General features: G+C 50.8%; 10 protein-coding genes across 10 annotated transcripts; 5 read left to right on the top strand and 5 right to left on the bottom strand.

Annotated features, from left to right (window-relative positions):
* Window positions 1-36: 36 nt before the first annotated feature.
* Window positions 37-1,205, top strand: MIND_00022000 (2OG-Fe(II) oxygenase; the record flags this gene model as incomplete). Its single annotated transcript, XM_037357191.1, has 3 exons — window positions 37-640; window positions 692-738; window positions 786-1,205. 3 exons carry the CDS (start codon window positions 37-39, stop codon window positions 1,203-1,205), a joined length of 1,071 nt encoding a protein of 356 aa, XP_037225101.1.
* A 310-nt stretch (window positions 1,206-1,515) lies between these two features.
* MIND_00022100 (uncharacterized protein) lies at window positions 1,516-3,452 on the top strand (the record flags this gene model as incomplete). The annotated part of the gene is made up of 7 exons (XM_037357192.1): window positions 1,516-1,724; window positions 1,765-1,960; window positions 2,007-2,017; window positions 2,066-2,123; window positions 2,170-2,294; window positions 2,340-2,921; window positions 2,969-3,452. The coding sequence occupies 7 exons, from the start codon at window positions 1,516-1,518 to the stop codon at window positions 3,450-3,452; spliced, it is 1,665 nt and encodes a 554-aa protein (XP_037225102.1).
* Window positions 3,453-3,973: 521 nt separating this feature from the next.
* On the bottom strand, window positions 3,974-7,013 carry MIND_00022200 (Abhydrolase-3 domain-containing protein; the record flags this gene model as incomplete). The annotated part of the gene is made up of 9 exons (XM_037357193.1): window positions 3,974-5,145; window positions 5,192-5,316; window positions 5,364-5,809; window positions 5,859-6,076; window positions 6,124-6,159; window positions 6,205-6,642; window positions 6,693-6,715; window positions 6,765-6,847; window positions 6,888-7,013. 9 exons carry the CDS (start codon window positions 7,011-7,013, stop codon window positions 3,974-3,976), a joined length of 2,667 nt encoding a protein of 888 aa, XP_037225103.1.
* Window positions 7,014-7,900: 887 nt separating this feature from the next.
* MIND_00022300 (uncharacterized protein) lies at window positions 7,901-8,580 on the bottom strand (the record flags this gene model as incomplete). The annotated part of the gene is made up of 3 exons (XM_037357194.1): window positions 7,901-8,230; window positions 8,282-8,443; window positions 8,491-8,580. The coding sequence occupies 3 exons, from the start codon at window positions 8,578-8,580 to the stop codon at window positions 7,901-7,903; spliced, it is 582 nt and encodes a 193-aa protein (XP_037225104.1).
* Window positions 8,581-8,813: 233 nt separating this feature from the next.
* Window positions 8,814-12,242, bottom strand: MIND_00022400 (Potassium transport protein; the record flags this gene model as incomplete). Its single annotated transcript, XM_037357195.1, has 16 exons — window positions 8,814-9,190; window positions 9,437-9,591; window positions 9,644-9,673; window positions 9,725-9,745; window positions 9,795-9,956; window positions 10,002-10,145; window positions 10,193-10,207; window positions 10,258-10,265; window positions 10,314-10,452; window positions 10,500-10,615; window positions 10,666-11,033; window positions 11,084-11,233; window positions 11,279-11,334; window positions 11,380-11,859; window positions 11,905-12,129; window positions 12,178-12,242. The coding sequence occupies 16 exons, from the start codon at window positions 12,240-12,242 to the stop codon at window positions 8,814-8,816; spliced, it is 2,511 nt and encodes an 836-aa protein (XP_037225105.1).
* Window positions 12,243-12,497: 255 nt separating this feature from the next.
* On the bottom strand, window positions 12,498-14,741 carry MIND_00022500 (uncharacterized protein; the record flags this gene model as incomplete). Its single annotated transcript, XM_037357196.1, has 9 exons — window positions 12,498-12,768; window positions 12,821-12,952; window positions 13,000-13,114; window positions 13,163-13,350; window positions 13,398-13,810; window positions 13,866-14,036; window positions 14,086-14,123; window positions 14,177-14,314; window positions 14,366-14,741. The coding sequence occupies 9 exons, from the start codon at window positions 14,739-14,741 to the stop codon at window positions 12,498-12,500; spliced, it is 1,842 nt and encodes a 613-aa protein (XP_037225106.1).
* Window positions 14,742-15,077: 336 nt separating this feature from the next.
* On the top strand, window positions 15,078-16,714 carry MIND_00022600 (uncharacterized protein; the record flags this gene model as incomplete). Its single annotated transcript, XM_037357197.1, has 7 exons — window positions 15,078-15,094; window positions 15,149-15,734; window positions 15,784-15,896; window positions 15,946-16,042; window positions 16,093-16,236; window positions 16,288-16,375; window positions 16,425-16,714. 7 exons carry the CDS (start codon window positions 15,078-15,080, stop codon window positions 16,712-16,714), a joined length of 1,335 nt encoding a protein of 444 aa, XP_037225107.1.
* A 197-nt stretch (window positions 16,715-16,911) lies between these two features.
* MIND_00022700 (uncharacterized protein) lies at window positions 16,912-18,205 on the top strand (the record flags this gene model as incomplete). Its single annotated transcript, XM_037357198.1, has 6 exons — window positions 16,912-17,145; window positions 17,207-17,240; window positions 17,288-17,359; window positions 17,416-17,504; window positions 17,560-17,786; window positions 17,842-18,205. The coding sequence occupies 6 exons, from the start codon at window positions 16,912-16,914 to the stop codon at window positions 18,203-18,205; spliced, it is 1,020 nt and encodes a 339-aa protein (XP_037225108.1).
* A 399-nt stretch (window positions 18,206-18,604) lies between these two features.
* Window positions 18,605-20,238, top strand: MIND_00022800 (uncharacterized protein; the record flags this gene model as incomplete). Its single annotated transcript, XM_037357199.1, has 8 exons — window positions 18,605-18,819; window positions 18,871-19,080; window positions 19,131-19,196; window positions 19,243-19,402; window positions 19,448-19,476; window positions 19,679-19,687; window positions 19,747-19,888; window positions 19,948-20,238. 8 exons carry the CDS (start codon window positions 18,605-18,607, stop codon window positions 20,236-20,238), a joined length of 1,122 nt encoding a protein of 373 aa, XP_037225109.1.
* Window positions 20,239-20,545: 307 nt separating this feature from the next.
* MIND_00022900 (Glycine-tRNA ligase) lies at window positions 20,546-23,110 on the bottom strand (the record flags this gene model as incomplete). Its single annotated transcript, XM_037357200.1, has 10 exons — window positions 20,546-20,687; window positions 20,742-20,769; window positions 20,902-21,024; window positions 21,079-21,172; window positions 21,218-21,327; window positions 21,376-21,464; window positions 21,516-22,250; window positions 22,295-22,440; window positions 22,490-22,884; window positions 22,933-23,110. 10 exons carry the CDS (start codon window positions 23,108-23,110, stop codon window positions 20,546-20,548), a joined length of 2,040 nt encoding a protein of 679 aa, XP_037225110.1.
* Between the last annotated feature and the right edge of the window lie 246 nt (window positions 23,111-23,356).

Here is a 23,356-nt window from a genome sequence, read left to right on the forward strand (position 1 = left end):
AGTCCGAGAGCCGATCTAACATCCTTCTCCTGAGCCATGTCGATTCCTGTTATCGATGCCTCTGCACTCTCTTCGATCTCGTCTAGCTCTCCAGAGGCGATAGCGACGTCCAATGAGATATTCGCTGCAGCATCAGAATGGGGATTCTTCCAACTCATCAATACCCCTGTTACCGATGAGTTGCAGGCCAAACTCCTCAAATGCGCAGAGATATTCTTTGCACTTGATTTAGAAGACAAGCTCGTATTGGACGTCCGTAATGGGGGCACCGCCTGGCGTGGTTACATGCCGCTTGGAGGCGAGGGGACTCATGGTCGAACTGACCACAAAGAAGGGATATACTTCGGTCCCGAACACCCTGATGATCATCCACTGCTGGGGATGCCCTTGCACGGAAAGAATCAGTTCCCCAGTCAGGACCAGGTGCCCGAAATGCGTGAAACTGTGCTTGAATATATTGCCCAAGTCACGCTGCTCGGCACCCTCGTCGTCAACGCTTTGTCAGTTGCGTTGGGACTGGGTCCAGAGACTCTTGAGAACAAGTGGCTCAAACCCGAGCCTGTGGCGCTGTTTAGATGCTTTAAATATGCGGCGGTTGAGAATGCGGGACCGCAAGTGTTTGGAATTGGTGAACATAGTGGTAAGGGTTAAAACATCTAACAGTCGATTAGACTGACTGAGTTGATTGTAGACTTCGGACTACTCACTATCCTGAAGCAGGCATCTGCGGGTTTACAGGTGAGAAACGATAGTGGAGCCGTCTGCAGCCTAAACATATCCCTTAGGTCAAATCTCCGGCAGGAATTTGGTGCGACGTACCCGTTATTCCAAACGCGTTTGTTGTGAATGTAGGGGACATGCTCGACCAGCTCACTGGCGGGCGACTGCCATCTCGATATCATCGTGTTCTTCCACCATCGCCCGACGCAGGCCCACGCTTCTCCTTCCCATTCTTCTTCGATTTCTCTTGGTCGGCGTCTATGGTGCCCCTCGACCTCCCAGCCATTTCAGCAGAGGAGCGGGCCGCGGCAGAGGCACGTTGGCGCTCAGGAACTTTCACGCGTGTCGAAGGCCAGTGGTGGCAGTACCTCGCTAAGAAAGTCAAGAAAGTATTTCCAGACCTAGCGTTGCCTGAGTTTGAGGCCAATTCTGCTCCGTCGACGCGTTTTACGCGTCCTATCCCCACGGCAAAAGTTGTCGCATGAATTTGGCGACCAAAGACAGAATACTGCCGTGTTTTGATGTAGTTTTTTCTTTCAATATATCGCCGTGTAAATGAATCTCGGGTTCCACTGAAACGTGAGAGGCCGGTGCAACAAAGGGAGTGGGAGGCGAAAGAAATCGCCAGGCACGTGATCTCACAAACTTGATCTGTCCTTTCATGAGCCAATTCCGCGACCGTGCTTCTCAAGCTTCAGCCTCTCCCGCCTCACCCTTCTGTCAGTGGGAATGCGACATATCGTCTCCTCATAAAACGGGAGTTGCGTCTTCTCGCAGTTTTACATAAGGGCGACCATGTTGCTCCCTTTCGCGCTGTCTTGTTTGGCCATCCTTGGCAGCACGACCGCGCAACGCACCATTCAGTGGTCTTTCGTGCAGAATGGGACTTCTGGCGTCATTCCAGTCGAGCTCATCACCATTTCGCCCACTCTCATGTTGATGTACGACCGCGCGGATGGTAACCCTCTGCTTTTGCCCAACGGAGAACGCGCATGGGCCGCATTGTGGAACATCGAAACTCAGACGGCCACACCCTTTGCTTAGCCAAACAGACACATTCTGCGCTGGCGGGGCCTTTATTTCGAATGGCACCCTTGTGAGTGTCGCGGGTCAACCACTTGAACCTGGAGCCCCACCTCCAGGGGATGGTCGTATGGGCATTCGTCTCTTCGGACCTTGCACCTCTCCAACGGGAGCTGGTTGCACAGTATTTGAAGACCCGGCCAATATCCACCTTAAGGTTTGATTTTAAACTGTCTTGATTTGGTCTCTCAACTCAGCTACAGGTGCTAAGATGGTGAAACGGACAATGTTCCACTACGTTGGCTCATATTTTTGAACTTAGGTATCCTACGGGTCTACGGCTTCCTGACGGCAGTCTTATGATAATCGGAGGGAGCAATGTGAGTAGATTCATGTTTTGCTGGGTCACCCGCTCATGCATCATAGACCAACACCTTCTATAATAATGCCCCAACCGCGGTTGACTCTATTGAGTTTTTCCCAAGCAAAGAGGACACTGTGCGACCCAGCCAGTTCCTGCTCGATGCCCAGCCCGTCAACATGTTCCCAAGGTGCGTATACAACGAGAAAAGGAATCATACTCAACCGAAACCTAGATCAGTCGTGCTCCCATCTGGCCACGTCTTTGTTGCAGCCAACAACATTTCCATGCTCTACGATGTGGAGTCTAACACCGAGTTGGCTCGCCTGCCTGAGATCCCTAACGGTGTCAGAATCGCCAATCCATTTGACGGCTCGCTTCAGCTGCTGCCACTTACTCCTCCGCTTTACGAGCCAACTGTTCTTGTGTGTGGTGGTAGCGCAACAGACGACCGCAGACCCACCAGCAATCTCACCAACCTCGACCCGACGACCAACCAGTGCTCGCGAATTACGCTGACTCCGACAGGAATAGCGCGTGGGTGGCAAGTCGAGCTGATGCCCGAGCGACGGATCCTGACCGAAAGCGTGCTTCTCCCAAACGGCGATGTCATTTTCATCAATGGAGGGCACACGGGGTATTCTGGTTACCCGAGCGTCAGCAATGCGAATGCGACGCTGTCTAATGCGGCAAATCCTGCCATGCGCCCCATACTTTACAGAACGAGCCTTGCAACGAATAGGATTACCCAGGAGGGTCTACCGTCCAGCAACATCGCGCGAATGTATCACTCGGTCGCAAGTATCACTGCGAAAGGGTTGGTTATATCTTACACCCACACATCAACTGACGCTATTATTATAGGAATATAATGGTCGCAGGATCGAATCCCAATCCGGCAGTTATTCCTCCAGGAACCATTCCATTCCCCACGGAATTCCGAGTCGAGTATTTGAACCCGGATTTTATCACAAACAACGCGCCGCGGCCAGTCATCCAGAGCGCGCCAACACACCTCTTGTTTAACCAACGCGCGACGATGAAGGTCACCATTCCGCGAAGTCTGTCGTCGAACACCCTGCAAGTTTCTCTGATGGACCTGGGCTACGTGACGCATGCTCAACACGCCAATTCGCGCCTTGTTGTTCTCGAACATACCCTTGTTGGCAATACTCTGACCATAACCGGCCCTCCTAATGCGAACATCTTCCCGCCTGCACCGGCGTGGATTTTCCTGGTTGCGGATGGAGTGTGGAGTGAGGGACTTCAGTTGATGGTGGGCGATGGCGGCAATCCACCTCGGCCGGCCAGTGCGCAGGGCATTAAAATCCCAACGAACAGTATTTGAACCGTGTTTTTGTTAGCTAGTTGTATTTCCAAACTTCTTGTCGAGCCTTAGGCAGGAAGATGTTGTGCAAGGTAGGATCCCTCTTGTCAATAGGTATTAGCGTTTTTTCAGGTGTTGTTATGCTCCTCCTTCTCCCCCTCTTTGTCCCTGTCAGCAATAGCAGTGAGAAAGTTAGCCACCACACTGGTAGGTTGACAGCCAACATTTAGTGTTCCATTGCAAGGGGTCCCAGGCATGGTGAAAAACTTTTGCTATAGGTACGCTGTGAGCTATGTACATGATCTCCAATGCTCTTTGCCCATATTGTTTGCCCTGTCCTTCCCTTGCACACATGGTGACACACCAGAAAACCTGTACTCCCACTTCTGTGTACCGCTGTCAATATACCTCTGCAGCACCAACTAATATTTTCAGTTTAGATTCAGGACTATGACTTGTCAACTGTGTTAGCTACTGTATTACAATACTTATTTGCAAAAATTACAGCTAGGATGTACACTAACAGGTATATTGTGAGGAGGTCATGCCGCCTGCAATTCTTCCTTCTCCTTTGGCGGGAAGATATTGCGGAAGGTAGACTTCCTCTTGGGTATCGGTGGCTTCTCCGGGCTGTCCCCATGCTTCTTCTCGCGCTTGTCCTTGTCGGGCATGACAGTGAGGAAGTTGACCATAACTGACCACAGGTTATTCCCTGACATTGAGTGCTCCTCCGTCTGAAACATGGGCTGGTCCGCAATCCGAGCCAGTCTGAGCGCCTCTTGAGTGTCGCGGCGCGAGACAATACTGCTCGGTGGTGGATTCTCGTATGCATCCAATGCCCACGCCCAGCTCCAACTTCCCGACATCGCAAGCAAGCCGTCTCTGACACTGTTCCCGCCCTCACTCTCCGCCTCCCGTCCAATGAAGCTGTGCAGCAGGCCCATATTCTTCACCGTGTCCTTCCTAGCCCGCTCGAGATTACGATGTCGGTGCTTCTCCACCGTCTTCCGTGCCCCAGAAAACTTGCGATCCCATTTCTGTGTGCCGTCGATATACCTCCGTATCGCCAGCTCGGAAATCACACCAATGTTTTCGGGCGACACAGTAAACGCGGCGAGTTCGGATTCAGGCTCCAGAGGGCGAATCACGCCTCGGGTGGATATTCTCTCGCGTACCATGAGACCCTCCTTCCAGTCCTTGTTCACATACACGTTAGGCTCGCCAGCTGTCTGATCGATATCGCTGATTTGAGAGGGCGAGGCATAGACATCGCCATTGCTGGTCGTGCTGTTGGCACGTGATGGCGCAAATCGTGAAAAATACGAGACGCTGCCCTGACGTTGGGGCGTGGGAGGCTTCAGCTCTGACGACGAGGTCGACGATTGAGAGACACTCGTCGGAAGAGGTGGAAGAGTAGCAGATCGGAAGACGGACAGCCTTTTGGATGTCAAGAGCGATTTTGAGCGCCGGACGGTCGGAGGCTTCTCCGGGGGAGGGCTGTCGGATGGTAGACCATTAATGCCCGGCGGAAGAGGCGATGGGGGAAGTGGTGGTAGTCCACTGAGATCGAAATGCTCCGCCCTGGGTGTCGAAGCCCCTGTGCTCTGACGATGAGGTAGTCCTGTCACCTCCCGACAAAACGTCGCAATCGCCCTGAAGCAGAATTTGCCCGGGGTCGTAAAAGCAAAAAGGACAGGTAGGACATGGGCCGTGTCTGGTAAAGGTTAAGCGTGAGATTTGTGACCAAGACAATTGCATACCATCATAGACCTGTAGATGGACTTTGGTGGGTCCAAACCTTTGTTCGATCCCTTGCAGCGGGGGGTAGAGACCGCGAGTTTCCTCTCGGATAGGAAATTTGTCAGGATTAGCCGCTTTATGGGCTCTATGGGGGCATTGATGAGATTGTCGACAAAAAAAATGAAAACGGACGTGTAAATAATCTCGTCTCGCAGGACCTCCTTGTCGCTTGCGATGATAAGGAGTGGAGGTAGTCCGCCCAGGTAGCTTAGAGCACCAGAAACGAGCGGATGGGGAAGAAGCGAGTTCTTCGTATATAAATGCACTTGCTGGTCGACGGTAAGTACTTCTCCCGTAGCGGTGGTGAGAGTCAGCCGCTCGCTGTCCAGAGGAATAGGGGCAGTAGCGCCCATATCAAGCGGTTCATCTGCGTGAACGGGTGCCTCTGGGACCGTAAGAGAAATGACCGATGCTGTCGGTGGAGGCGGCGGTGTGATTGGCCGCGAATCACTGCTGGCAAAAGTCTTGCGAATCCAGGTCCGCAGGGAAGCATGCACCCGCCGGCTCATATCTTCAGAGGGAGGAGGCCACAAGGAACTCGGTTTTTGGAAGCTGAGACCATATTCGGGGATGACATCCTTGGAATCACATTAGCATGAGATCCAGGTTTGGCAAAAGAACACAAACGGTGGCAGTATTGGTGTGGATGCTGGGGAAAGAATGACTGAGGTCGCACCAAGGTGATACGAGAACGCCTCCTGCGGGTAACGGCAGACCGCTGTCTCGAAGAACTTGGAGTAAGGCCAGCGTTAAGCCACCTCCAGCGGAGTCTCCGGCAACGATAATGTGAGCCGGGTTCACGGGACGATGAGCGGCATCAGGCGGTGGCCGGATTAGATATAAGTCTGTGGAGTGGGTGAGGACATGTGTTGCATGATAGAACTTGACAGACAAGCCGCTAGAAGATCCTGCAAAGCGCACGGGAAGGCTAAGGAACGAGATTAGTTGAGAAAACAGTGGTAAAGATACTCACGGTATTGTGGAGCGAGTCGGTAATTAATAGCAAAAGCGCGACCGTTTATTTTCCGAGCATGCCTCTGGATGCTGTACCGCTCTTGGTCAACGGAGCCGAAATAATAGCCCCCACCATGTGCATAGAGAATGCAGCGTAGATCGTCCATCCGTTTTTCATAATGCTCGTCGTCAGGCGCAGGCTGTGGTTGTTCATTCTGCTGTTTGTGACGCCGTTTAGCTTCTTGCCAGTCCTTCTTCGCGGTAATCCACTGTCCGTCGATCCCCCGACCACTCCGGACTTGCCACCATTTACATCCACCGACCACTTTCCTGGCGGCCTCTTCTCCGCCAAGCGCCTTGATGAGAATAGTCGCCGCCTCGTCGCAGCACGAGAGCGGGACAAGCGTTCTGACAACATGGACCCAGGGTGGAGACGGAGTGCGAGTGTTGGAGAAGGCTATAGCTTGAGTGAGCGCAGAAAAAGGTTGCAGTATGAACAATGCAGACACTGTATTTCTTCAACGGTATGGCTTAGACGAAATGAGCACCCGGGCACACGAGCTGATTAGGTTTGCTTACTAGCAGGCCGCATTCAAGAAGGCTTTCACGATCGAGAACGCCTCATCGTACAGCAACTCTTCCTGGCGAAGCTGGAACACAGTCTATCATCCACGGTAAGTAAGAAGAACTCAAAGAATGCACCTTGACTGTGGGGTTATCGGAGGAGACCTTGAAATTCAGCTTCAACCGCTCAAAGTAGTGCTTGACGAGCGTCTCGAGCACAATTGGGCCAATTCGAAAGCCAGCCTGGGTGGTGAGGCCGTTCATGTGTGATCGTCAGAGGAGAGCCTGGGGAAGCACATGGACGATGTGGGGCAAAGTTAGGGTGCCTCATCGCGTGATACATCTGTCAAAAATCCAAGAACGGGACATTTTCTGTAGCACCAGGAACCAGCGTCTATAAATCGAAAAATAGGCAGGAAAAAGCAGCACTTCGCTGCGCAGTGGAGAGCGAGACTTCTTCAATACTATGTTGTCTTGCATCCGCCACCCCATACCCTCCACCGGAAATTGTGTCCAGACACATCAACAATCCGCAAAACTCCATTGGTAGCAAGATTGCAAGTCAATAGCGACTGGTAATCCACGGTCGCGCCCTCGAATCATCACCAAAGGTGACCAAACATACGATTAGCTCAGGCTTGGAATGCCCACAACGAGTAGTTTTGGTCTGGGATGCCCAAGGGAAGACCGACTAGACCCCTGGCCCCTGTCAGTGACCACTTTTGACCAAGACTTCCATGTCCTTCGACTACAGCAACTTCGACAAGCGCATGTTGGATCCTCGCCAACACTCTGCTCATGGCATTGGTGCCGAAGCAGCTCTTAAGGTATGTTCTTCACTGTGGCTCACCTGCACTTCACTCACCTAGCACTAGAAGGTGTTCCAGCCTTCGACCACAATGTGCGTGTTCTCGTTCCTATTGTGTCAATGTAAGCTGAGAGTCACTGATGTGTCTGGCCACCAAAAGACGCATTCATTCGGTGGAGTATTGAGAAAAGTCTCACTTTCCACTGGCCGGCGAAGCGCTGCTTTTGCGATTTTCTAATCTGTACTACCTATTTTTCGATTTATAGATTTGTTATAGTTGCTTGTTGTGTATGTATTCTTATGAAAGAAAATGTCCAGAGGTTTGAGAATATGGTTGAGAATATTAACGAAGGCGTTGGGAAGGAATGTCAGCGGCGTCCCCACCAAGTCGCGGCAAGCGGAAAATATGCCTCTTGTCGATACGAAGGACGTCATCCGGTCGTGCCAAATATAGTTCGGTAATGTGCCAGTCGCCGGGGCCAACGCATTCCATCTCAACAAGAGGCTTGCGCGCAAGAGGCTGGGATGTACGGGAACGGACATAGAACTGCCAATAGCGGGGGGTGTCGGGTCTGTTCTGAGGGTCGTACATCCTATGGTAGAGCAAACGGAGTTCGCTATTGGGAAAGTCGACATAGAATAGCTCATCAACGCCTTCGGGGGGCTCCTCGTGCTGAAAATCACTTAGTGCTAATGCCAGGGGATAACCACAAATATCACGCACAACGAGCAGAGGTGGGCTGTCGTCTCGCTTCTTCTTGAGTGATTCGATGGCTCCAAGAAGAACTGTTAAGGTCCGGGGAGTATAATCCACCATGAAGCTTTGAAGCTCTGCCACCCGCTCTGGAGTATCGAGGCCATATTCAACAAGCTTGTCCGTGAGTTGCTGTGCTAGGTGAGTGAAGTGCAGGTGAGCCACAGTGAAGAACATACCTTAAGAGCTGCTTCGGCACCAATGCCATGATCGGAGTGTTGGTTAGGATCCAGCATGCGCTTGTCGGAGTTTCTGTAGACGAAGGACATGGAAGTCTTTGTGAAAAGTGGTCACTGCTACTTAGTCTTCAAGTCAAGTTGGTGTCAGGAGAAGGTGGTCTTAGCACGTGATATTTGGCATGAATTTTGCTCTGTGAAGGAAGAACGTCGCAAGAACGCTACATTTTCCGTCATGTGAGTGTAAGAGTACACAGCCAGGAAGTAGCGTCTATAAATCGAAAAATACGTAGTACAGATGTAGAAAATTATTCGTATATGGCGGCTCATATCCTATACCCATCCGCAAAAGCAGCGCTTCGCCGTCCAGTCGAGAGCGAGACCTCCTCAATACTCTGTTGTCTCGCATTCCTCCGCATCCGCCACTCCATATCACCCTCCACCGAATGCGTCTTTTCGCGGCCAGACACATCGCCGACCTCTTCAGCTTCGTCACGCGTCGCCGCACGGCTTGCCGCGAACTCCATCGGTAGCAGGACCGCGCGGTCAATAGCGACCGGTAAACCGCGGTGACGCCCTCGAATCATCACCAGGCACACGATGAGCTTGGACAACGGTCGGAATGCCCCCGAAAATGAATAGTTTCCGTCCGGAATTCCAAGAGAGAGACCGACAGTCCCGTAAGCGGACACAAGTTCAAATACTGGCAGCAAGCATTAACGGGATATAACAAGCTCATGTTGAATACTCGCCAACTGAGAAGATATTGAACCAACTGAGATTGGCAACGTTATCCAAGTGGTCTCTCTTCAATCGGCGTCAAGGAATGAAACAACAAAACAGAGCCATCCCACCTCTATAATGCAAACTAGGAAAACCGCTAGGCCAAGCCACCACATATCTGAAGACATATCAGAACGACCTCCGAGCAACATAGACAGGTACGCACCGAATGCCAGCTGTTTCCGGGCATGCATAGCCAAATACCGACTCCAAACCGTAATACGACTCCCTTGGTGCGGCTCGAAATCATCTTCGTCATCAGAGTCGGAGTCTCGGAAGACGCCAAGCGACTGCTCCTCATAAACGTTGGTAGATCTCACGCTGACGATGAATGAGCCAAAGAGTCATGGACCAGAATTCAAGTTTGACAGACCTCATAGCGATGGGGTAGACGCTGATATACCTAGATATGCGTTGAGCAACAGTGAGTGTGAGGATGAGAAATCACAAGCACATCATGATAAGGTAGAGTACTCTGGACAATAGATAAATAAGTGCTGGCCGCAAGAAATGAGACAACTCACTTAACGGCAGGTGCAAGGCTAGAGAGAGCCACTGTCCCGAATCCTGCGGCTCTGACAGCAATGGCCTGCAAGAACCCTATCGCAAAACGCGTATGCAAAGCAATGCTTTCGATGGCCGGGTTTCCGATGTCTAACACCATGAAGAAAAACCAATCCGTCATGCTGAAGAAGATGAACAATATATCAATTCGCAAAGGCAGGTCTTACTTGAGAGTCAGCACCATGGTGAGCAGGAACCAGGTTTGATGGGAGGGAAACAAATAAATGAAGCATCGTCGAGGGTGATCCAACAGAAAGTGCAGTGTTTCATTCGCACGAGACTTGTTGTTGACTACTTTAGAGAGGACCCAACTGATATGTTTGTGAAAAACCATGCAAGGATAGGAAAGACTACTCACATCATGAACCGCAGACTAGTCAAGAAATCGTCAGACGGGAAAGGAGAGAGGATGGAGAGACATACAAGATAGGCTGTAAAGTCAGTTCAGTGGACGCACAATGAATGGTTCAAGAACTCACAAACGCAGTATTACCCGCCAAAACAAGCACGGCCATAAAGGCGATCATAGGGTACGCCTGTTGGAAGGGTATCATGCTCTGATCAACGAGCGACATTCCGGTATTAGTGTAAGCAGACACAGTTTGAAAAGCCGAGAACCTGTACGAAGTATGGGCATCGTCTAGTCCGTATAACAGGAAATTCACCATGATGGCGCAAGTTTTCGATGTAAATTCGGTGGAAGGAAATCTGCTTTCCATCTGGATTTGGCCATATAAGGGGCGATGACGGTAAAAGCTATGAGTTGGATTCCGATATGGTACTAATTGGATAGAGTTAGTAGTCGCCGAGATATGAAGGAAATCAACCTACGACAGCAACAATCCAAAGAAGTGCATTAAGCGCACGATACTCCACTCCACCCAATTCATCCTGCTGCTCTCGGGAAAGTTGTCTGAAGGCCGAGTTGCGCCCGACGATAGCATCAAACGAGATGTAGGGGGCAGGAATGGAGCCGACGGCGGAAGAGTTGTGGCGCGATGCCAGAGTGGTTGTGCGTGGAAGCGTCATGGTTCGAGTGAGCTTTCTCTCAAGCTTTGGGAAAAAGCGGGAAAACAGCTGCTTGATGATTTCGTGTGGCATAGGAAATCCACCAAAGCCACTGTGTTTGATACTTCGGCCCACAGTAGACGCGGGTCTATAACTGTCCTGCCGATGAACTGATGCTCTTCTAGCAGACCCTTGTGAGAGATCAGAGTGGGAAGTATCTGAAGAAGAAGAAAAGACCCACTGCGTGAGCGAATTGAGCTTTCATACTCTGGAATGAGATGCGGTCGCTCGGAACGTCCTCGGCGGGGTAGCACATCGGGGGCAAATTCGATGGTCTGGGTACGGGGGAATGAGGCTCCAATTGCTATGGTATCAGAGCGGGGGAACGAGGCTATGATTTTTGAGACCCATGATCAAATAAACATAGTCGACCCACAAGTGATGGGGGAAGTTGGCAATGGAGAGGCACGGCCTGGATCGGAAAGTCTTCGTCTATGAACATGAGTTTGAGAGAAACTGATGTTGCGATTGACCTACGCTAATGGTGGTCGTAGTTGTGAATTGGTCGAGGGTGATGATGAGGGTGGTTCGGGTGTCATTGGCTCTGGACTTGAGGCTAGAGTGTTGCTGAATGTGAGACGGCGTGGTTTATCGTTGGAAGATTCAGGCTCCGGCTCAGATCTCTTTTCCAGCTTCAATTTGGGAACCTCGACAGAAGGAATGGGCGACAGTGGTGTGTGCATGCCCTCGCTAATCCATCCGCTGGGATTTACAAGCTGGGGTGGCCCATCCATGCGACGAATCATGTCGGGTCGTAGCTTTTTCATGAAACCCTTCTTCTTTCTCGGTTCCTCCTCTGGTGTCGGACTCCGGCTATTCTCTCGGCTTATCTCGTTCACAGTCGTGAGTCCCGACTTGCGTGAAAATATGCGCTGTGGCCACGGGCGTATCTCTTTCTCCAGGTCGCTGCTTTTAGCAGCCTCGATGATGTGCTCGAACTTTTTGGCGAAATAGTACCTTATAATTTTATGAGCGAGGGCAGGGTCTTCAACGAATACGCACTTGCGAAGATAGACCATGACCCACGATACGGTGACAGGACTGCCCATGCACATCTGGATGAAGAGTATGGCTTGTTGCCAGTTGGTGAGCGAACTCAGATCCACCGTCGCCAGCCCGCAGACGGTCATCGCACTGACGCAGTTGAACAAACAGTCGATATATGATATCTTGAAGCGGCCATTGCTCGCGTAGAAGATGCCAGAGAATATGAGGGGGGTGAACGTACTTCACTCATCAATACGAGGCGCGGCAAAATAGTCAAAACTGACTTACAAGAATAAGATGTGCACTCGGTAGAAATTGAGCTCTTTTCGAATGGCCTTTAACAGCGTGCCCATCCGCTGTGGAGACAAGGACGTTGTTTTACTCCTTTAAGGACTTTGACAACCAAATTTCACCTTGAGCGGAAACGTAGAAACTGTGACCGCACGTGCATCGGCCCGAGTTGCCCGACGATAAGATATGGATGCAACATTTATCAACTATCCAGAGACATTTCTTTCCCACCATCTATCGAGTTCCACAGTTGGAAGTTACATAATACCACACGAGTCCACGAACTACGATTTTTTTCAACCAAACGGACCTACTGATCACAATTGCAAGTTGCACCCGTCAGTGGGCTCCATTCGGACCCACAATCCACCTTTACTGTAGAGGGTAAGATGGGACCTTGGCACAAATTGCTCGATGCCCTTGCGACCTGGACAGCCCTGCCAGTCGCTAGGTGGTCGGTCTTCTGGTGCGCAGGCATTGACATCGAGGTGCATCGAGGAGAAATTCTGCAGAAGGCGGATGATGACAAAGGACATCTCATTATACGCAAATTGCTGGCCGAGACAGATCCGGGGGCCAGCATTGAAACTGGAATAGAAAGGGTCAGTAAATGTGAATAAGCATGTCTAATTTCACGTACGGAAGGAATCTGAAGGGATGAGAGAGGTATTGCTTGGCCCGGTGGTCAAGGAATCGGTCTGGGTCAAATAGGTCGGCATCAGGCCCCCATAGGTCGGGTCGCCGTTGCATCAGGAGGACCGAGTAAAGGATTCTATCAAGTTGTTATAAAATGCCAGAAAATATTCCTAAAACACATACGTCGTGCCCGCTGGGATGTATAACGGCTTTTCGTCGGATTGCGTCGCAGGCCAAACAGTGGAGTTGACGGTTTGCCTAATATTATGAGGTACAGGAGGGAAGAGTCGCATGGTTTCTTGGAAAAAAAATGAACACAAATTCAGACATATGATGAAAGGCGAACCATTGATCACCGCTCGCAAGTATTTCAGTTGTTTGATGACATCGTAAGTCGGCCGATTTGAAGGACCAACGAAGGTCAAAATCTCCTCGCGAAGACGGTGCATGACTTCGGGGTGGAGGGATAAAAAGTAGACTACGTTCGTAAGAACGCTCATGGTCGTGTCTCGACCCGCTATAAGAACATTAAGGCTAAAAGGACCATCAGTAAAAGCCAAGGCAAACAATCAGAGGCTCACATCTCATCTTTGAGCACTTTGTGGTCTTGTGTCGAGTCAAGCAGATCGTCAAGTAAGCAGGTGTCGTCAGGATGACACTTGGTTTTTCGTGTTTTGTTCTTCCTCTCGATAGCAGCTTGGATAAGCGGGTCGATATATCGCGCAACCTGCTTCATCGGCTGCACTGTCTTGTCTTTGAACATTTCAAACAACGGCCAACTGGGACCGATGCGCTGTCTGACGGCGATTTGGTGCATCGCCTCATTGTATGCGGCGGTGAAAGCATTAGCGTCTCGCGCGCGAGCAGAATCCATAACAAGTGGAAAGGGTGGGCTCGCATTGTGTGGATATGGAGGAGTGCAAGCAAGGCTGTCAACAGATGAACCGAATAAGAATGCGGTCGCCGAGTCCATGGTCAATCGGCTGATGAGATCCTAGCGAGAAGATTCAGCACAACTAGTAGCAAGTGGGATAGAACTGAAAGTGAACCTGAAAATCGATGGCATGGCCCTCAACCATGCGTCTCTTTATGAGAGTAATAACGCGGTCTGTATGGGCGTCAAAAAGTTCGAAATGTTGAATGCGATCCCGAGAAAAGTATGGGCGTGTCATAGAGCGATGAAAAGACCACATCTCCCCATCAGAATTAAAAACACCACTCTGAATCAAGTCAATGGCGAAAATTGTGTAAAAATCGGAGTGACCGTACACCAAGAACAGAATCCATGGTGGAGATGAATTGAGGACCTGTGGGCGTTGAAGAGAAAAGCACAATTAAGAGAAGAAAAAAAATGGCGCACCTTTTACATAGTTCCTGAAATCAGTAGCCAAGATGATTTGGATGTGCTCGGGAACAGTTGTAAAGAGTTTGTCCGACCAGAATATACGAAGATTGAATACGGGCCCAAGTGAGCCCATAAGTTCTGAGAAAGCTTCACCTAGAAATGCATGATAAAAACGGAATGATTAAGCTCGAAAAAATGCCTCACCGATATAGCCGTTTTCAGAAGCAGCGATGAGCTTGCGGAGGATATCGGAATTGCCCAGCTTAAGCCCTGTGACGTTGGGAGCCAGCTGGGCCCCATGCGCGTGGGCTTCCCAGGAATCGCGAACCCGGACAAGCAGCAAGTTGACAACAATGACCACTATTGTGATAGAGACCGCTATCAGGAAAGCCAACCAGAACGGGAGACCAAAGCCATAACTGGGATGTGTTGCGACACCGTTGAACAAGAGAATGACTAAGGAAGGAATGAGTAGTTTTCGAGCAAGAAAACCGACCCCGGGAGGTAAGATGGACATTTGGTCGAGGACTTGATTATGTGGTCCAGGAGGCGAGCCGCTCATGCTATATAAAATGTACATGAGACAGGATATCGAGGAGTATGTTTCCTCGTTCAGGGGACCCCTGTGGCCAACTCCGAGCTATTCAAGACATAGAGTTTGCAGAGTAGCTCTCGAGACTCGTTTCGAGGGTGTCACAGGACGACGCGCTGTTTGGAATATAATGATGGGTGATCCTAGTCCAACTTCACCAGAGCTTATCAGCTCAACGTATTCTTCTGCGGTTGAGAGGAAACCATTGTGCCGCGTCACGGCGTGACGCGGCACGTGCCGTTTCCCACGCGATGCGTTTTGATTCGGACGCGATGCCTGAGCTGACGCGATGCGCTTTATAAGACAACTTGGTTTGCTCAAACGATGTCAACGGATGGGAGGTGAGCGCACCCCAATTCCTCGCTTTCCTATTGGAGTTTAATGCGATGTTATAGCGATGTTGCTTCCCCATTGAATCGGCTTTCTTGGCTCCGCTCATCGCACTCCTTTCTCAATGCCATTATTCTCTCTGAGAAGACGCGTTGGCTCGTTTCCAATGCTGGGCAACAACTCGTCTCAGTGCCTTCCTCCGCACCCTCGACCAAGCCTGTTATCGCTCAACTGACCACGGAACAAATCAAGCCATATCTTGGCCCAGCCCCATTCTTCGGACAAGGCAAAGAGGAAGGCAGAACACTCATCTCCGACGAGGAAACACATTTCACCGAATCTGCGCGTTTCCGTGGGGTCCGCGTCGTCTTCCTCGGCCTGCTCGATGCACTGTCCACTGAGAATGCGCTACCCACATCAGACTTTACCGATCCAGAAGTCGCCATCAAGAAATTAGAAGGCACACCATACTTTGCAGTGGATATCGGCGAGTCTGGGGTAGACAGCGACCTCCTTTTGAGTGTAGACGGGAACTTCACCCTCAGTTGGGCAGAACCAAGAGGCCTACTCATGACCTTGCACCTCGACCCCGTTTCGTTGTCGCTGTTCAACGAAGCGCGGAGTATGGTGGACTGGAATCAGCGGAATAAGGTGTGTCTGCCGTTTAGCAATATAAATCAGACCATAACGTCGTGCATAGTTTTGTCCTGCCTGTGGTTCACCGACCTATTCGGGGTGGGGTGGATGGAAAATCAATTGCAAAACTCTTCTACCGTGGGCAGATAATACTGGCCGTACGCCTTGTCCTACATCGTATGTTCTGACTTGGGGACTTTTCTCTCTTACTCATGAACGACACCAGGCGGGGCTTACATAATTTTGCACACCCAAGGACGGATCCAGTCGTTATCACTATCACTGTGGATGAGACTGGAGAGAAAATTTTACTTGGTCGCGGTGTAAGCACCTTCGCTTCCCGGCATCCAACCTTTCACAGCTCGCTATATAGAAAAAATATCCAGGGAAATTCTATTCCGCTCTTGCTGGGTTTATGGAGCCGGGAGAAACCTTTGAAGAATCGGTTGTGCGCGAACTCTGGGAAGAGGCTGGGGTCAAAGTCTCGGAGGTATCTTACCACTCTGGGCAGCCATGGGTCAATCCTTCAACTATTCACTGTTCCCTCGAGCTCATATATGTCCTTTAGCCATTCCCCGCTAATCTTATGGTGGGATTCTATGCGCGAGCGGACTCCACACAACCGATCCGTACCGATCTGGACAATGAACTTGCCGGTGTGTTCTCGCATCCGTCAAATGCCCTCGGCATTCATAGCTTGTTCAGATGCAGGTTGGTATACTCGGGCTGAAGTCCTGGCTGTTTTGAATCACGTTCACGGGAGCCGTATCACCAAATCCGACCAGCAGAAGATGAAAGAAGCTATCGAGGGGGCACCTAGCAGCTCTGAACCTGCTGCTGGGCCAGTCAAAGAAGCGCCAGCTGTGGATGAGCCACCTTTCCGCGTTCCACCAACGACGGCAATCGCTGGTGTTTTAATCCGCGACTGGGCGTTCGGGAATATTAAGTTTCCAGTGAGGACGTATGGACAGAGTGTAAAGAAAGGTAACCTGTAGATAGACAATTGCAGCCACAGTGGAACTTGTTTGAGGCTATCAATCCCAAAAGAGGAAAGTCGCAATTACATAATTATCTAATTTCATGCCACGTGCTACGTCATCGATCATTTTCGGACCTCGATCCCGGAGATTCTCCCCGACGGTGCCTCGTTGATGCCTCAGGTCATATCCTTTCCCTCTCCATCTCCACCACGATGCTCCTCTTTCTTTTAAGTCCCATCCTTAGTGCGACCGCGACCGCGATTCCCTCTCTAGAATATACGGACCAGGAACACTGCCGATTTACCTTGGGCGCCAAGCAATATGATTTATGCCCCATAATGAATGGGGCGGCCTCACGGTCACCCCAGCACACCAACGACAAGCTTGCTGGTGTTCCTGCATCTACAGCGGAGGAAGAAGCCCATGATTGGCCATGGACTTACCCCGTTCGTCTTTGTTCATTATCGTTATGCATTCCAAGAAATGCATGCTCACAGCTCTTTGCAGTGTAGGCCTGGGGTTGACAACTGTGTTTCTCGAGGTACTGACCCATTTTCCCTCCGGCATGCTTATCCTAAGTCCGTCCAGCGATCTCAAGTGCTTCCGAATCTGAAGTGAACAAAGAAAGCCGCTTCACGCTCCGCGCCTTTCCATCTGGCAGTCAGTCACGAACTCTTTTTGGGTATGCTCAGTCCTTTTAACGCTGTTGCCGCAAGCCTCTATCATCGCCGAGCTCTCCCGTCCGCCTGGGGCGCCTGCAATCCCTGTCCGACTAATCTGTGATGCTGATCAAGAGCTGAGAAAGGTGCGGCTTCTCACTTCTCAACGGCGTCTATCATGATCACTAAATATTGCCTCAGCTCTTGCGGCCCGGCCAGCTTGAGCCAATATCCTCATGGCTCACCAAATTTGCATGCCCGCTTCCGCCGGGAAACCTCCATTCATCGTCCTTCGCCGGTTTGGCGGACGATAGCACGACCGATCCTCCTCCCGGTGAGGAGGAAGGAAACGATGACTCAGAGCAGCTTTTGGATGGCAAAAATCGGCACTCGCGACGCTCCACCGCCATCATCTTCGTTGTAATATCGTGAGTTGGACCCAGCTTCCAACCTCAATATTTTGTTTGCCGACATTTTTAACAGTATCACCGTCGTATCGCTGTGGGTGATTAGCTATAGATACCCGGATTTCGTCATGCACCACGTCCACTCGTTCATCCACCGCATTTCAACCCTCCCCCAACAAGTCCACCTGCCCTCCATATCACTCCCCGCGTCCTTATCTCTGCCGCAGTCGTTGAAGCGGGCGGGAGAGGGCAAGCTTGTCAGGTGGGCACAAGAAGACCTCGAACTAGACGCGGAGGATGATGTCATGGTCAATGGCGCGGACGCCTACGATGATTTCGAGATGGGGGCGGGAGACGAATATATCCCGTTACGACCGAGTCCGAGGAAGGGAGGGAGAGGGCGGGTCAAGAACTACGGGAGCGCCAACCCGTTCTGGTGAAGAATTAATACTAATAAGAAAGAGGAGAAGGCGAATTATTACCATTTGTATGCAATACCTAGCCCTTCAATGTAGACCTTAGCTGTACATTCTGGAATTACATTTTTCGGACTTTTGTGGGTACTTGACAAACAAAATTCTCCTCGCAGTCATTACTTATATGAGATTATATGTCACCCTTCGTGACTGTAACGTGTGACAACCGACGAAGTTAACGTTCAACGTTCACATGCAAACTCGTTCAACTGGCAAACACAAACATGAGCCATGATGTACTCGAACGCTACATGCGAATTTGAAGCTCGAGGACAACCTACAGATGCCGTAACGATTTCTACCCACACACACACAGTTCTGAATTGAATCAAACGAAGGGCTTGTTGTTGACGCCTTGTTACGATGAACCCTCCACGGCCGGTTCAGTTCGAAGACCTCGACGATGATATCCTCATTTACATCACAAGTTTTGCGCTACACCCCAGCCTGACCCAAGTCAAACTCTTCAACCTATCTCGCCGCCCCCGAAATGTGTTCAAGCCAGCTCGCTTTTACCATATCCAATGGGCTCCCCGTGATACTGACTTTCCTCCTCAAGACCTGTTCCCTTACATCCAGTGAGATTCAATCACGTTGCCTTGGCTCTTACTCATGCAGGTGCGACCTAGTGCCCTCTCACTTGCCCCAGATATGTATACTACCTATAAAGCATTCGATCACGCGGATATCGTGGATCAGCTTCGTCAAAACCTACCCTTTCTTCCCAACCTCGAGACCTTCTTCCTGAGCCCGCTTATTGAAGGGGGGCTTTGGACGGAACTGGTAGAAGCTTTGGCCGCCGCGCCGAAGCTGATTAATCTTTGCATCCACTCCCCCTGGTCAGTCAATGAGACGATGGAGGAACCCTGGAGACTAAGCGAGGAAATAGCGGCCCCGCCTCTGAAGCTTGTCATCTATCCCTTCCCCACCCAAAGCGAAACAGGCTGGGACGTTCGTAGACGGGGACCTGAACTGGCCGATTTCGAGGCCATGAATCTTAGACGCCTTCTATCAAGCTGCCATACGACCTTGGAGCACGTCGAGTTACCAGGCAAATTATTCTTTGGATCGTTTGATGTCACAGTCGACTCGACTGCCCTTCGTAACCTAGAGGTCACCGGATTTTGGCCCGATGTTATTCACCCCGACGCGACTCGCATGGTCTGTTGTTACCCAACCTACGGGCATTGGTCTTACTCATGTCAGTCGCGGAAAATGAGCCTGAAGGTCGTACGGTGATCGTACCGCGCGATGGTCACTCCCCTCGCCAGCCAGGCACATTCCTCCGTCATTTGAATCGCTTTGACCTCGCTTCATTGACGACTGATGACCGTATCCTGGAGCTTCTTCCTGCAGGACTGGAGTCGTTAACTTGGACGCGTTATCCCTCAGACTTGGCGGAAAATTATGTCCACCAACCCATCTTATCTTGCACAGATCTCCAAAGTAAGTATGCTGACTAGCCTGGAGTTCCCGGGTCTCAAATGCCTCGACTTGTGGTATAGGATCAACTCAACGGAGGATCTTGCTACAGAGGAGTTGATGCTTGCGTCTATTGCCCAGAAGCACTCTCTTTTGGAGCGCGTAACCGTCAATCGGCTCTGGAATCATGAAGACGAGGTGCTAGAGAACCTGTGGGACCCAATTGTAGGTCTACTAGTACCTACCGAGACGGTATCAATATTTGACTGATCGTGCCATTTCAGCCGCGATTCCGCTTATTTCTGTCCAACTTGCACCATCTCAAAGTATTTGATTTCAACCTCGATGACCCCGAGCGATACTTGGAGTTCCGATTCACGGAACGAGGGGGACCTGGATTCTGGGACTACGTCGAGCGTTTGGAGAAGCTTGCACTGGATGTTATTGGGTTGTGTCCTTCACCCAAAATACAAGAGGTTGCAATGTTTCACGACCTCAGTGGGGATCCTTGGGAAAGATGGGCGGTCCTCAGATTTAGGGACGGTACACCCAAGCTTGACTCCATCTTCATGTAAAACTTAAAGTAACCGTTCTGCGGCCAAATTGCGTAACCCGCAAGCCTGATATGTGTTCCGTCCAGCATCGAGTTGTGATACTTCCCATAGTGACTCTCATTGCCCGCTGACCTCTGGAAGACGACTGGCTGATACTGTGCGGAACCTGGGGTTATCCGGCATCAAAATAAGGGTCAAATTGCGATAGTGGAAAACTGCTGGTCGTGATGCAACGTTCGCTTCAACCACCGAAAACCAGTCGTCGAAAGGCACATACTTAAGGCTGTTTTACAGTAAGGTAAATCTTCGTTCTTCCTTGACCTCCATCTCATTCGACAGCTTGAACACCATCATAGACCGGTAACCGCTCGCATGCTTGCGCCCAGTCGATCTTGCCATTCACCAGGCCTTCAACCACCGCGATGACCTCGTCAATTGGCCCAATGCGTTGGTCCGTTGTGTCGCGTTCCCTAAGATAGAGACATAAGCCTTATTACGGTCTAGCGTGACGAGAAACAACGGACCGAAGGGTCATTGTGCCATTTTGAACGGCTGTTGTATATCGCCAACGTTTATGTTTGCAGAATCACGGATGGTGAACGTAGAGATAGTGCAGGTTGTTGGAGAGATAGGGAGGAAAGTTTGCCGTCAGCGAGCAGCTTTGAAAAAAGGGATGGGACGCACATGCAAAATCTAGGGTAACACCATATGGAGTCCCCAGCTCGTCATTACGAGCATAGCGACGACCAATCGACGTGTTCGAGTCATCTACACGAGCGTGGATGCCTGCTTGACGCAGTTTTATTGCTGTGAGAGGTATGATTGAGGTGGCGGCTTAAACAGTAGCACCGATGGACGCACAAACTTCTTTGACAAGCGGCTCAAACTCAGTTTTGGAGCTCAAAGGCACAATCAGGACTTTGGTCGGCGCGACGAGTGCGGGTAGAGATAGGACCTGTTGACGATATAATCAGCAGTGGAAGATAACGGAAAGACTTACGCCACGTTCGACATCTTGTTCTCGAGACCAGAAACTGTGCTCGAGAAGGCAGTACAATATACGACCAATGCCAAATGATGGCTCGATGACGTTGGGCGTAAACTCCCGAACTGGAAGATAATCAACAGAACAGCCAGTAGTTCATGTCGGAAACACACTTGATGTTTTGAATGTTTTGCGTTGTATCGTCAGCAATGACGGCTCAAGGACAACTTCCTTCCCTTCGGCCGTCTTGATTGTTGCAGAACTAATGAATTGTAAGCAAACCCTAACTCACTGGGAGCGAAAAGCACCCCACCCTTGCACGAGTTGACTCTGCAGATTGACAAGGCCTTCCTCCCCAAGAGCATCTACTGTCGCGACAATAGCGCCTGCTTCGCCTTTAAACGTCTTGCCCAGGGCTTTCTTGTCCCATTCTGCCACCGATTTCTCTTCGACGATCGGGTCTTTCAGTGCTTGTCGTACAACAAGCGGGACCTTGGTTTTGGCGGTATGCACGCTCAAGTCGTAGGCTGCCCTGTCCGCACAACCAACGCATTCCGTCCAGCCACCGACACTATTTTGGATCTCGGCGTCCCAGCAATCAGCTGCATAGTGGGCCATTTCGTTCGCCATGTGTTGGCGGAAGCGCAGTTTCCGCTTGTCGATGCCGATTCGCAGTAGGAATGCATGGATGCGTGCAACGAAGTAACCGAGAGTCTCGTTGGCTATGACGCCTTCCTTCACGGCAGCACCCACGGTCATGACTTTGGTAGTAGTACCACCCGCCGCCTGGGTGTATTTGTCGAGCAAAACGAGCTCGACATCAGCAACTTCGGCGAATCGTGGGTGGTTTTTGTCAAGTGGATCCACGAAATGCTCGATTTCTGCCATAGTAAACTCGCGCACGCGGAGAAGACCGGCTCGAGGTGAGATTTCGTTGCGGAAAGAACGCCCGACTTGGGCTGAAGCAAATGGAACACGCCCGTTGTTGAATTCAAGAAGACGATTGAAGTTCAGGAAGTGCCCTTGAGCAGTCTCTGGTCGGAGAAACCTAGGATGATTGAGGGGAAATTCGGACCCAAGAATACAACAAACCCAGGATGTTGGCCAGTAGGGCCGATACTACTTGCGAACATCAAGTTAAATTGTTGAGGCTCGCCAACGGGGTTGCCAGAGCTCGGGTTGGTGATTGTGTGGGTCTTCATAAGCTGGCCAAGCTCAGGACCGGAGTAGTTATCGAGCTATTGGGACAATGAGAATGCGGTGAAACCGAGAAATGGAAGACGGCACCTGAGCCAAAATGGATTCGTATTCTGCCACTACAGCATCCTCCAACTTGACCGCGGTGGTCTTTTGCTGCTTCTTCTTTTTCTTGTCTTTATCTTTGTCCGGTGCTGGAGCAAGTGCAGCACCACGAGCCTCCCGATCACCCTCCAGTCTTGCTTCAAGCACATTTTTGACGAGATGGTCCGCTCGAAGGACTTCACCGTTGCCGGTATCCTTCACCATCCAGTCCGCAAACCGCGCCACGTGGCCAGACGCTTCGAAAACAGGCGCTGGCGTCATGATTGTGGTGTCTAGTTCGTACATAGCCTCCTCAACGATGAAGTGTCGCCGCCATTCTGCAATAATATTTGCTTGGAGCGACGAGCCAGGTGGGCCATAGTCATATAAGCCAGCAACCCCTGCAGCCTGATGAGCTGTCGCTCGCGATCCAAGCAGATCTTACGCACCGCCATATATCTCAAACGCAGGGGCATAGAAAAACCGTCGGTTGAGCAGAGCATCGAACCGAATTTTATCAAAGGGGTGGGCCGTCTTGTTGACGGAAGTCATCTCTGGCGCAGATGCGTGGACTTGGCGACGGATAAGTGGATGTCGAAGTGCGGAAGCAAGCCTTGTTTTGAGCATCCAAATTTTGACCCAATCGAGTCAATGCGGCGGGGGCACGTGACATGGAACTTTTCTATCCTTGACTTGCATCTTATCTTGGACGAGTTAGATCTGTAATTGTCTCTTCAGGCAACCCTCAAGAACCAGCAATGCTTTACAGCTTCAAAGTCCAGTCTATCAATACTTTCCAAGCCAGTGGACACAACATACATACTAGTCTTCATTTAAAAAGAGTGAGTCTGAGTGACATCGATGCACAGTACT

This window comes from Mycena indigotica (assembly GCF_014461135.1).
Source record: "Mycena indigotica strain 171206Taipei chromosome Unknown Mind.scaff0001, whole genome shotgun sequence".
Lineage (NCBI taxonomy): Eukaryota > Fungi > Basidiomycota > Agaricomycetes > Agaricales > Mycenaceae > Mycena > Mycena indigotica.